Source organism: Notothenia rossii (genome assembly GCF_949606895.1).
Source record: "Notothenia rossii genome assembly, chromosome: 2".
In the NCBI taxonomy this organism is placed as follows: Eukaryota; Metazoa; Chordata; class Actinopteri; order Perciformes; family Nototheniidae; genus Notothenia; species Notothenia rossii.
The window spans coordinates 32351304-32364903 of NC_136904.1; the positions used below are offsets into that span (position 1 = coordinate 32351304).

Genomic DNA, 13600 nt, shown 5'->3' on the forward strand with positions numbered 1-13600 from the left:
TTATAAAATGTCAAACATTTTTAAATGTTTAATTAATTGTTTTACATTTCGCTGCAAATAGGAAAGGATGGATGTTGTTGGAGATTCAAACGTATTAAAATTTCATGAAAATGTTTCCATTTCAGAAGCATTCTGGATTATTTTCAAGGCGACATAAATGGTCAAAGAATATCTCATCAGTGTAATTTATTTAGTGAGCGTTTGCCCCCTGCCACTCTTTAAGCCCCCAGCCACAGGGGTTTTCACTTTGCCTGATTGGACCTTTTCTCTGTTGCTGTATTCACCTTCTTTTTTTCCGTCAGGGCGGTACAGCTTAAGCCTTTATAATCATAATTTGGACATATTGGTGAAAGTCGTTGGGCTTCTCAGCAGATGATTTAAATGTAAGGAATAAGTAAAGACTTGTGGAAGTTTTTGTACATTTTGACAATGGAAAGGAGGTCCCATTCAATATTACTTATTGTTAATGAATTATTCCTTTAACTCAACTTGAATCCAATACACAACACAGTCCAAATTCTTCAAGCTTAATTGAAATTGAAATTTGAGATTAAAAAGAAACCTGCATTTATAAAAAAAAAAAAAAAAGAGTTTCTTAATATTGTCATGTTGTAACAATAGTAAAAGTCTTATTTCCATATGTAAACATTGGAAATGTTTCCATTGAAAATACTGTGTATTATCACTGAGGCAAATATTTTCCCACAAGACGCACTTGTTTTCCAACATACATGCTCATGTTCTGCACTTTCATTACACGAATACATTAAATCCTCCACACCCCTAAAATAAGACTTCACCTGACCACACCCTAACTAAGGACCAAACCCGTCCTGTCAGCCTCTGAACAGCAAACAGGCATCGCCCGCAGCGCCCCCTCCCAGATTTCACCCCGAACCACCACCACACTTTGAATGTTGCTGTATTGATACAGCATTATGTGCGAGGAGGAAGGTGAGAGGTGTTCGGCTCCTAATCCTCTTAACTGCGTTATGCTGACCGTCGTCCAAGCCCTGACATGCTGTGCGCCCTTGTAGCTCCCCCAAACCCCGGAGTCAGCATCTCTGCGTCCGTTACGCACAGCTGGAGGGACGTGTGCAGCGGCGAGGGAGCGAGCAGCACGCGCAACAGGTAGGACCCGCACCCTGCTTAACAACAGCTTTCTGGATTTTATAGTCCTTTTGCTGATATTTTTGGATGTTGAAGGAATAATTGACCGGTTTGTGTCGACTTTACATTTTATAATCCGCGCTGGACTCACATTTAAACCCGAACACGCCCTTTCTGTTCTCATATGTGTTTGTTTTATTGCTATTAATGCTCTGCGTGCTGGGTTAATTAATGTAGCATTAATGATCGATTATTGCACGCGGGCATTTCATCTCGTTGTTTCCGAGAGCTGTTGTTGCCTCTTATTATTAATAATTTCCTGATTATTAATACTAATAATCAGAAGCCATTTAATAATTTATTGATTTATTGTGAAGCATTCCGGCATTTTCCCGGTATTTTTTCAACGTGTCTTCAATTCACTCCTTTTTTAAGAGTAGCAAAAGCTTGCGTGATTATGTATCCATAGTAACAGGTGGCTGTCTGAACCCCCTTTAACACACACACACACACACACACACACACACACACACTTCTCTTCAGTAGGTTTTCCTCTACAGCTATGCAAGCACAATGGACATAACACACATGTTCATGCTGATGGGATTCCAACTGTTTTCTGTTTCCAGTCCTTCCACAGGTTGCAGCTGCCTGCTGTAGAAGATGAAACACACTTGTCCGTGTGTGTCTGTGTGTGTGTCTTATCCATTGGCCATTGGTGTCTTCCCGCCACATTACGGAGTTGAAACCATCAAGGAATAACAATGCATCCGACATAACTTCCTGTTTGGAGTCAAGACCACAAGGGCAATGAAGGTGCACTCTCCCCCGAGGAGGAGACTCAAGCGCAGTCGCCTCCTCTTCTTCCTCTCAGGTGTGCTGCTGTGCTTCGTCTACACGCTGACTCTGAGGGCAAGGCTATCAGAGCCTGGAGCCTCCGCCCAGAGGGACCACACTCTCGGAGCAGATGTGAATAGTGATGATGATGATGTTGTGGAAGTCAACATTCGGGAGGTTATAGGTTCAAATGAGACGAAGGAGGAGGAGGTTGTCTCATCTGAGAGCAACAATACTCCTCCGGTGATAGTTGTCAACAGAACAGATATCCAACAGTGTATCTACGTAGATCCTCAACCTCCCCTGACTCAACCGCCCCCCACCACCCCTCACCCCGCAGCGCAGCCCCCTCACAGGAAGGGCGGTTTTCCAACGGACATCTTCACAGTGAAGCAGCGGCGGCAGGGCTGGGTGGTCCTGCACCTCATGGGCATGATCTACATGTTTGTCGCCCTGGCCATCGTCTGTGATGAGTTCTTTGTTCCCGGGCTGGAGGTCATCACCAACAAGCTGGAGATCTCTGAAGACGTGGCGGGGGCAACCTTCATGGCGGCTGGAGGCTCCGCCCCCGAGCTCTTCACCTCCCTGATAGGCGTCTTCATCTCCCACAATAACGTGGGCATCGGCACCATCGTGGGCTCGGCCGTCTTCAACATCCTGTTTGTGATCGGCATGTGCGCCATCTTCTCACGGGAGATGCTGCACCTGACCTGGTGGCCGCTCTTCAGAGACGTTACCTTCTACATCCTGGACCTCATCATGCTCATCGTGTTCTTCGTGGACAACATGATCCTGTGGTGGGAGAGCATGCTGCTGGTGCTGGGCTACATCAGCTACGTGAGCTTCATGAAGTTCAACAGTCAGATCGAGCACGCGGTGAAGACCCAGATCAACAGGCACATGAGTATCGTCAAGGTGTGGACCGCGGAGGATCCAGAGAAGGTCAGTTAGTCTCACACATCTGGATGGATGTTCTGGTCAAATTAAAGGAAAAATCATGCAATTAACGACAAAATGATTTGTGTTCACGCCGAGTTTGTCAATAACAAGCCGAGTTCTTATTAGTCTGCGTCCACAAAAGCTGATTTAATGATCAAATCAGGGTTTTATTAGCTCTATTCATTCAATTATCAGCTCCCCTTTCAATGGCTGCAGCTCCACATTTCTGATTACAGCCACAACTTGGCTCCTTCAGTACAATACATTCAATAATTGAAATCCCTGCTACACTAAAATATTTACAGTCACAATCCTCATGATTTTACAGTGGCTATTGTTTAAATGTGTCTGCGATGTGACAGATTATAAACAGCTACAATGAATCCGTAATGATCTGGTTAAAGTAGAGACAACATGATTAATCAATTGACTTGATCAATCAAGGTAGAGAACATCTAAATAACCTTTTTTACAAACGTATTCAAAAAGATATAAAGAATAATACAAATTAACTGGTTATAGCTCATCTAGGACGCAAGTCAATTGTGACAGTAAACTGATTATCTTTGGGCATTTTTTAAAACCGTTTTCTAAGATTTCATAAACTAAGCAATCAAATCACACAATTTGTTTGCCTATCGGACATACCTTAATGGTGCCACAAATACTCCCGAGGTGGATGAATCTGCCGCTGAAAAAAGACCCAAACAATTGCCCTAACAACTAATTAAATATTCAGCTTTTTTAATCACTTTAATCATATATCAATGAGCTGATTTTAAGATGTATGTTCTCAAAAGGGGCTTCCGGCTGCCACAGACATGGAGAATCAGCAAATATTCAAAGATGCATTAATGCATCGCTCGTTTTGGTATTTAAGTATTTTTTACAGATAAAACAAAAGATACAGAAGGACAACACAGAGCAATTTTTACCAGACAGACTTCCAATTGTACACAGAATATTTTCCACCCTTTCATCTGGCCACATTTGGATCTGCTGCCTGTTCACATACAGTGAGAAAGGGACAGTGATTTGTGGGTCTGAGCAGGTGATGGCCTGTATTTGTGCAAAATCCTTTGATGATGCTGAGCAGAAAGGACTCCAGGTGTCACAGACAGCGTGTCACAGTGGGGAAGTGATTTAAATGTCACTCTGTTTCTGTCACAGCCCCGAACTACCAGTGAGTAGAGATGGAGAATAAAGGAAAATGTAATAATGTATTTTGAATGGGCTTATTTACTTGCAGAAGGCCTGCAGACTAAACGGCTTCCTGCAGCTGACAGAAAGCAGTAAATGTCTGAGCCTGTAATTAACATGCAGAGCTGTGTTTCAGCATTTCAAGTATCGCCAGCACATTCTTCATTCAGCCTGAAGCACGTCTGCCGTCAGTAACACTGGGCGTAATGAGGTATGCTGCCACATTAATGGGTCAAAATTACTGGAATTCAAAATATACTTTTTCAGGAATTTTAATAAACATGCATTATTCAAAAACGTTCCTTTCTGAGCATTCACAGTCTTATCTCAAGTTAACGTGCATCATGTTGCTGAGAGAGATGACTCATGCAGCCGGAGACACTGTAATAAACAGTGGCAAAAAACATGAATTAATAACAAAACAAATATAAAATGAAAATAAATAATAAAGAAAAAAATATATGACTAGCTTCATTGTCAAATGATGCAAATCTGTTTCCAGGCAATTTACTAGGAATTGATTTTATTCTGCTCAACAGCTCATTTAATTCAGCAATTGTATCACTACCATGACTTCCTCAGGGTCTTCATGCAAGCTGATATCCATTATAAACGTATATCCTTTTTAACAACTCCTGACATAAAACTAACATTCCATGTAGTGTATCATGTTGTCTATTTCATGACGCCACATAAACTGCTGCCTGTTTTAGCATCTACCAGCAGGTCCAACAATTGTTGCTTTATACTTTGTAAGTGATGAAAGCTGGGTTTTTAGGTACCTTAATCCAAGAGAAATTCTTATTTTTTCAGATTTTTTATTTGCCCACAAACTGAGGGGACCATGTTGCCTAATGTCATGTAGCACATTGTGCATGGCTTATGACTAAATATGATGGAACCTTAGACATGTGCTCTGGAACAGGTGACATTGAGCAGGTTTAAAGACGGGAGAACTCAAATTGTCACAAAAAGAGATGATTTAAAGAATGAGAATACAAAGCCTGAGAGCGAATGAGAGCTTTGTCAGTTTTGCTGCTGGCAATTTGATCAAACACATTTATTTTTGCTGTTTGCTCTAGTTAAGCCAAGCAACAGCAGAACAAATGAAAGTGTCAAAACTAGATTTTGACTCAAATGTTGGGATGCAGTTATAGAGCAGGATCCACTTTAAGGATTAAAGTTGGTGATGGGATATTTTGCTGACAGCGAGAAACTCATATAATGGAGTGATAGGATTACTGTACAGTCCTTCTGATTCATAGCCAGTGACACAATCAGATTTAATCTTACTCTGAGTTTCAGAACAGGATTCACGATCAGGATTACATGATACAGTATGTGGGAATTTTGGAGATAAAAATCAACTTTATATGTAATGCAGAATACGTTTCCAGTTCGATCACTATGAAACAAACAAAATGTTGTATTTGCATGCACAAAACCTGAATGACTGAGGTGCTACTATCTGATTAGGTTTTCATTGACTTTACAGGAGAGTGAAGCTCCACCAGCTCCTCCTGCTGCTACCTCTGCTGCTCCTCCTGCACTCAAAGCTGAAGAAGTGTCCAAACGAGAACCTGAACCTGCTCCAAGCACTCCTCGAGGCAACAAACCACCATCAGACCCCCAAGAGGACAAAGAAAGACTCAGGGTACCAAAAAAATTAATTTGTTTAGTTTGTGTGCACTGAAAGGACGTTAACAATCTACCAGTGTTCAAGATGTTAAGCCCCGAGCCTGTTTTTCAGGTCTCAGGCTAAAAAATGACATTCCCAGAACAAATGACCATATCTTCCCTTCTAAAAGGGTTAAATTAATAATATTTTTTCTCAAAGCAAGGTTACATCTGTGAGTTGGATGTAGAAGTGTCAGAATCAATATAGATTTTTTTATTTTAAAGTAAATTCAGATTGAACACAGTAAAAAAATTTAAATGATTGTTTCCGTCCAAAAAAGAAAATTACTTATAGTGAAACCACCCTTGAATGATGGGATGGTAGACTAAAAGCTTTAGGAATCCAAACTACAACATATAATAAGTACCCTGTATCAAGATTTTCAGAGATTTAGCACAAAAAAAACACTTCTGGGGTTATTTGGGTGAATTTTCCATATCTCTGGCCCCCCCTTGCTCGATTTGGCTGATTGACATCTCTTTCTAACCGTCAGAGCCAATGGAATCGAGGGGAACTCCCACATACTCCTTATTTGGTAATGTGTGTGTGTGAGACTGACGCATAGCCAAAACCGGAAGCTTTGATAACTCTGGTGGCTACCATTAGCAGATAACTTTTACTCGCCATTGAACAAGTCTTTTGATCAGATTGACAGCTACGGTGAGACGATCTCCCTTAAAAGCTCCGTAAAGGTACGTGTTGTGATGTCTGTGTTTGCTTCCCCTGTCGCGAGTTCGGATCACTCAGTTATGATATATATACCTAAATAATCTGTGGAACCTCAGCTTTAATCGGATATCTGGTATGTGCAGCTACGATAAGTAATAAGGGTATCTTTTATCTTGAGTTCTGTGCCAAAGTGCGTTAGTATTTTTCGCTCGGGGGGTCATTTAGATGCTTCTTATGAGACTTGTGTTTTGTTTTGGTAAAAATTGTTTGCATAGTCAGTTAGCTGAGATTCTTCCCGTTAATCTGGTACAACACATTAATAGGTTCTTAAATATTAAGATGCCCTGAGACACAGTGTCGTGAAAAGAAAAAAAAGCCCCCGCCAAGGGGGGCTTTGGGGCTTAACAGGATTTATTAACTCAGTGAAATGCTCCTCTGTGTATGCAAGATTTTGGCTAATCAACTGCTTGATTATTTCTGCCTCTTTTATTTACTGTTGCTACCTCTGTAGGCTTTTTATTCTTACTGTTTACAACAATATCACTGCTAAGCTGTTCACAAGGTTATTGAAAATGAATATTTCAACTCTATTCCCCTTTACTTGCAAAGTTGTCTATAGTTGCTTCGCTAAGTGTTGGGGGTAATGCCAAGACGCTGCTGTAGCTAGCTAGCATGTTAGCCAGACATGCTCACAACTTAAAGCAGCCAACATTTTTTATATAATTGTATTTACTTTTACGTCAGCACTCCTGTATGCTTCATCATTTGGAGAATTACAAAAGGGTGCTTTTTTTAAGCAACTTTTGCAAACTATCAAGTGAACCGAGAGTGATGATGGTAGTTATCCATTTTAGCAGGCAATAGCCTACAAATACATTTTGTATTTTGCAAAAGAGAAATGAAGAGACCACTGCAGCATAATCAGTTTCTCTGGTTTTACTTTTTATAGGTATGTGCTTGAGTAAAATTCCTATTTCTTTATTTTATTCTATAAACTACTGACAACATTTCTCTGTTAGAATTCAACAGACACTGGAATGGAATGGCTGCCATACATGTAGAGATTGAGATTTAAGAAACATTTGGATAGGTCTCTTAAAATGTTTCAATGCTATTACGGTTCCAATGTTTTCCCTGATTCGACTTGTGTATCTTCTGCCCTTTCAGGTGCGTCCCGTCCTGCAGCGAGGCGGCAGCTCGGCCTCCCTCCACAACACCTCGCTGAGGAACACGATCTTCCAGCTGATGATCCACACACTGGACCCTCTGAGAGAAGGTAACTACCAAACCAACAATAGTTTCTGCAGTAACAAGATAGCATCTGCAGCCTGGTGGTCGTAATGTGTATATAGAGTTGATCAAAAAGAAAGGTAGGTTAGTCTGGATGCAATATTGCTAGGTAGGTAGTTATTACTTTTATTAGAAATGCTGCTTTATATCAATTAATCAAATGAATATCATGTGTTACAAAATGAAACAAATCTAAGAAGCTGGATGTAAGTTTGTTAATTTATCAATCAACTTTGCTTGATCAACTATTATGCAGTAACTCAGCTCTGTCCTGGCCTGAGCGTCCTGTCCCTTCCTGTCAGTCAGGGTAACGTGATGAACCCTCGCGACCTTCAGCCCGTCCTCACACTGCCGGGCCGCTGTTCCCTGGCTCTCACAGCACTCGGCCACCACTGATCCTTAATCAGCTTTTCAATACAGGCTAATAAAAGCTGGATAAGAGCCAGCGTGCTAGCAGACCGAGCTCTTTATCTCTGTGGAGCCTAACCCTAACCCTTTTAGTATTGGACTGACTCTTTTAACATGTAAAACCTGTTAAAGACCGACTTAACAGCAAGTGGTACAAATATATGTTGGAGCACACTTTAAGCTTATTTTTCCTTTTAAGTATTTAAATAAACATTCACACATTACCATACGTTAACAGCTGTTCGTGTGTCCCTGGCGATGCAGATGATTTATTTTAATTTTATTGTTGATAACTGGTCAATCAAAGGCACATCACATCCGGATAGTTTTGTCAGTTGGAGACGTGTCTGGCAACAGAAAATCCTCTTTGAGTCCTCTTGGGTTTGGAGGTTGGTCTTTTCAAATTAAACAGGGAGAGATGTTTTGTAAAACCCCCGCTTTTTATGACGATCAACCATGGTCCAGGCTATTTCATATCAGGTAATGGAAAAGGAATTGTAGAAAATCTCTAACTATAGTTGGAAGTAGAGTGTTGAACATCTGCACAGATTAATCAGTTTGCGGGACACTATGTGCAGTCAACTTCAAATAAAAGTACGATGAGCTCAGAAGTGAATATGGTTGCTGTGCATTTCCATCCGTAGAGGCAGCCCTTAGAGGGGCCATGAAAACACCGGGCCTGAGGAAAGCCAGGAGAGGTAAGAGCGCCAACTAGATGTCACCTGGTTCTGTTCCCCGTCGTGTGTCCTGTCGCGATTGTACTCTTCATTCTCAAGTTCAACCCTGTCCCCCGCTTTGAGATGGTTAAACACTTATTGGATTGCAATTTGGAATCTGTGGGAGCACATTTATTTCCCATTCCAGCTTTATTTCATTGTCTGATCAAAATCACATTTCAAAAAGGATATTTTATCTCTACTGTAGATGCATGTTATTAAAGTGTCACATACTTGTGAAAGACTAATAATGGCATGTATTTCTGCCAATCAGAAACGTCCTTTAATGGTGATGTTAGAGGGGAGGGGTCAGTACAGAAGAAAGGTAAGACTGTCTGTTGTTGTTGTTGTGTTTGTGGATGTTGTTATTGTTGTTGTGGTCAGTCCGGGCTGCCGTACTGGTTGTGAATTTGACATTAGATGGTTGCATGTTCCTGTCTTTGCATCCAGTAGTTACTGTAATGTTATGAGACAATCTTTTACAAAAGAGCCAGAGTGTGAGTGTAAGGCATGTTTGTTTGGTTGCACAGTATTGGCATGGACAAAGTATCTCATATAAAAAGCCTCCGTGTTGTATTTGAGCAATGATTCTCTTGATTGCAGCGAAGAACAAAGTAAAGACTCTGAAAGTCCCGGTCACGGGCAAATTAGAGAGCAAGTCCCATCATGGCGTCTCTGAAGGTGAGTTTAATGTTGGACACTAACACCTTTTGAAAGGGGACATTTTCATTAAAGCCTGCAGTCAGATGAGAAGATATAACTCATTTAATGAGATAATTGCGGTAAGTGAATTAACCTAGCTAAGCACAAAGAAAGTAGCATAGCTAGCAGCTAGCCCTAATCTCAAATTCTATTATTTTCTGTAACTAAGAACATCATATACCTTACATCTTTCTGTATTTATTAAACAAGATAGTTATTTTTTAGGAGTTGTTTAAAGCTTTATTTTTTTTCCCTTTTGACAGGAGGTGAATAAATAATCAACACGTTTATTTATAGCATATAGCATAAAGCATTTGTATCTTCTATGTTTATATTGTTTATTTTCCACTATGCATTCTAATGATTTGCAGTACTTGTTTTGCATGCTGCTGCAACGAAAACATTTCCCAATTCGCGATCAACAAAGTATATCTTATCTTATCTTATATACAGAAATTAGATGTATAGATATTTCTCTTTTTAAAAAGGTAAATGTAGACATCAGGCATGTTCTGTGTCTTCTTGTGGTATTTTTTGTTTAAAGGTTTGAATGCTAAGTGCAGCACTGATATAAAATATTGGTGGTGTATGAATCCTTAAAGACTGTGCAGGGGTGAGGAGGTTGTGTTTGTGTGGAGTAATGAGATCCTTCAGATTCTGAGGGGCAGAGCAAAGTGGAGCTGCAGGGAGTCTGGAGAGGCCTTAAGGAGCCTGAATCAATCAGCCTAATGATTAACATACAGATGGGTGTGTGTGTGTGCGTGCGTGCGTGCGTGCGTGCGTGCGTGCGTGCGTGCGTGCGTGTGTGTGTGTGTGTGTGTGTGTGTGTGTGTGTGTGAGAATCCTTTTTTCCTCCATTACTGGAACATGTTTTGCTCCCAACACTCCAATCACTCCCACTTGATACTGGCTCACACAGCATAATCATGTTGGGGCCCATGCAAAGGTCTGAAGTTAAAGTGTTATGTTAATGTTGGCATCAGCTAGCTAACGTTAGCTGTAGCAGCTAGTGAGCAGCACGGTACTGTTTTGCTAACATTAAAGGTCCCATGTCATGGCCATTTCTACTGATCATAATTCCATTGTTGAGCTCTACTAAAATAGATGTATACTGTGCAATTGTCCAAACTCACATCGGTTTCTCATACAGCATCTCTGTAAAGTATGTGTATTCACCGGTATTCACTCTGTCCTAAGCGGCTTGTCGGAGCTCCTGCCCCCCCCCTCCCCCCTCCCTCTGTACACATACTTTACAGTGTGCTCTGATTGGTCGGGACGTTGAGACTCGTTGCTGCTTGCAGCTGCTGTGAGCTGCTGCGAGGAGCAGACAGGCTTCCGTGTCGGCGATATAGCGAGAACAAGCGAAACTCATCCTGAGCACACACAAACACTCACAGCCGAAGTAAAAACAATAAGTGTGGCTTGATATTGAGCAAGAAAAAGGTTTATAACGCTGTGAGCATGGGTCTGTGGAGAGCATTTCTCCTTGATCCCAACATAGTAGCCCGAAAAACGTTTAACCATTTAAAAAGTCGTGGTAGATACCTTGTTTGTTTTAAACATCATAAATACACAAACAACAATGAATACTTACAGGTTGTGTACCTGAATCTCCCGCCTGCAGAGGCGCGGGAAGGTATTTTGAGTGAGGGTGCTGAGGTGCTGGACTCCAGTGAACACTATTACGGGCACTATAGAGCACGCACAAAAAAACTCCCCACACGCAAACACACAGTAAACCCGCGACTGTTACAATGAAGGCTCGATAATCAGCTCACGGCATATAGGCAGGGGTAAAGTGCTATTTTTTACGAGTGGGGAGCGGACCTCACCTCCTCTAGGGGGTCCGGGGGGATGCTCCCTCGGGAAGATTTTTTTAAAATATTGAAGTTAAAAGCATCAATCTGGTGCACTTTGAGAGCAACATTAAGAGATACATCTCTCAACACCCAGATGAAACACAACTGTAAGCAGATGTTCTTTTTCTTTATGGATATTTTAAAAATCACTCCCCTTTCAAACTGTATTCTTGTTTTACTGCCATATAGTATTTCATAACTGTTTTTCCTTTATTCTCTTATTTTTTTTATAACTATAATGATCATATGAAGGTGTGCCGCGGAAATAATCTTTTGAATAATTTTTGACCAAACCGTTTGAGACCCACTGAGATAACTTCGACTAAAGTTAACTATCTAAACACTCAGAGAGTCCTTTAACTCACCTGAGCCTCTCAGTCTGAGAGGAGAGCTCTCCTCCAGCTTGTTGTGGAACAAACAGCTCCGTATGTCCGTTAGTGCAGCTAGCTAACCAGATGCTAACAACACGGTCCCTGCTGCTGGCACCGGTCCCTCTCTCTCTCCCTCTCTCACACACACTAAATGCGCTATTTCCGCACACACACAGAGCCGCGAGCTTGAATGACACAAGCACACTTTTATTTCCATGCAACTCTCTGATTGGTCTGGTGTCTTGCCTCTGTTGCATTCACTGAACACGGGAAATTACATTCCTGCCGTCCTTTCTAGTGTCTTGATGAGGTTCACGTAAAGCACGGTTAATGTATTATATTAATGAGGTAGAATTGTCCGGGGCTACATATTACACAGATTATGCACAGCGGGAGCAGCAATAACCGTCAAATAATAATTCAGACAGGGAAGCTCCGCACCCCCTGCCTGCCGCTAGGGGGTGCTGCAGCGCCCTCAGCACCCCCCTTCCCGCGCCCTGCCTGCCAAACAAAATAGACAAGTTTACGCGCCAAAACACGGGTAGCGCCATGACACTACACAAATGCACTTCATTTCCGCCGGAAGTCTTTTGCACAGCGTCTGTCGGTGTAAACCGATGTAAACAGTCAGACGGGCACTGGTGTAAACACAGCGATTTCGATGCTAACAGTGATGCTAGCTTGGGAACACGATTCTACTTCTTTGACTGGAGATGGCGTTACTCTCCCCCACCCGAATTCAGTGCAAAACTGGAGGATAACATGACGACGTGGCCCAGCATAAAACCAAAATAAACTGCCTTATTTAGGTCATGCCCACAGGAGCCAACAGTTGTCTGTTGTTTACATAATGCACAATTTACATGATCTCTTTATGCTGTGCAATATATCATATGTGCCTGTACTGTTTGAGTGAAAATAAAGTTTGATGTAATTTAATTTCATTATTGCACTGTTATTGCATTATTGCATTTCATATGTTCCTTAGAGTGCTACAATTTCTTTTAACACAGTTCATCATTCATATTAAGCTCATACTGTACATAAATAACACTGAATTAATTCATTGTTGAGAGGAAACTAAAGAAATGGCTTCAACAAGAAAGATCACATGTTTAATCCTAACAGGTATTACAAATTAAAATATAAAAGCAGCCCACACAATTACATCACTATGAAAATATTCATATATAATATTAAAAAATACAATGCATGCAGTATTTGTTGTGTTTATCTGTATTTAATGAACAACATGGCTGGGTGCTGGTTTGTGGTCGTAGCACTCTCTATCTAACCACTCGTTCAGGTGCTTTCTCGAGTGATTGCAACCAACTACCGCACACGTAGTTCCCGAACCACTTTTCTTCATGTTGTAATTGTTATATCCTCTTTGTCTCTGCGATATCAGTGCTTTGTCGGCACAACGGAGCTAGCTAGCAAAACAAAGCCAGTCCGCCAAATCGGAAGTGCATTGCATCGAAGGGAGGAGTTCAGGATGTAGAGCGGAAACGGCTCAATAACTTGTGTATAGGAACAGCATCGTTCTTCAGTGCCCTACGCTGTACATATCCGGCATGAATCGCTGAAAGGTTTGTGAAGCTTTGTTTTGTGAAATGCTGGCAGAGGGTGTGGCCTCTGGGTATTTACACGCCACAGTACCCAGGAAGAAAACAATGGAAAATGAGAAATCTCCAACAAGGCGTTTTGGGGCAGCATAGACTGTGTTCGAGTTTTACTCCCACCTACAGGGTGTACTTTTAGGGTTTTTGACTCAGACGGTTTACATGCATAAAAACCTTCATAACACACAAGGGGACGGGT

The 13600-nt window shown here is 41.4% G+C and overlaps 1 protein-coding gene across 1 annotated transcript in view; it reads left to right on the forward strand.

The window, feature by feature from the left end:
- The first annotated feature begins 102 nt into the window (after positions 1-102).
- LOC307029577 (sodium/potassium/calcium exchanger 1-like) overlaps positions 103-13600 on the forward strand; it is a 21166-nt gene continuing 7668 nt past the window's right edge. Inside the window, exons 1-6 of the mRNA XM_079665658.1 lie at positions 103-2889; positions 5582-5740; positions 7601-7709; positions 8776-8829; positions 9122-9172; positions 9451-9528. Coding sequence (XP_079521784.1) covers positions 1921-2889; positions 5582-5740; positions 7601-7709; positions 8776-8829; positions 9122-9172; positions 9451-9528 — 1420 coding nt within the window. The 5' untranslated portion in view covers positions 103-1920. The remainder of the gene's footprint in view (positions 2890-5581; positions 5741-7600; positions 7710-8775; positions 8830-9121; positions 9173-9450; positions 9529-13600) is intronic.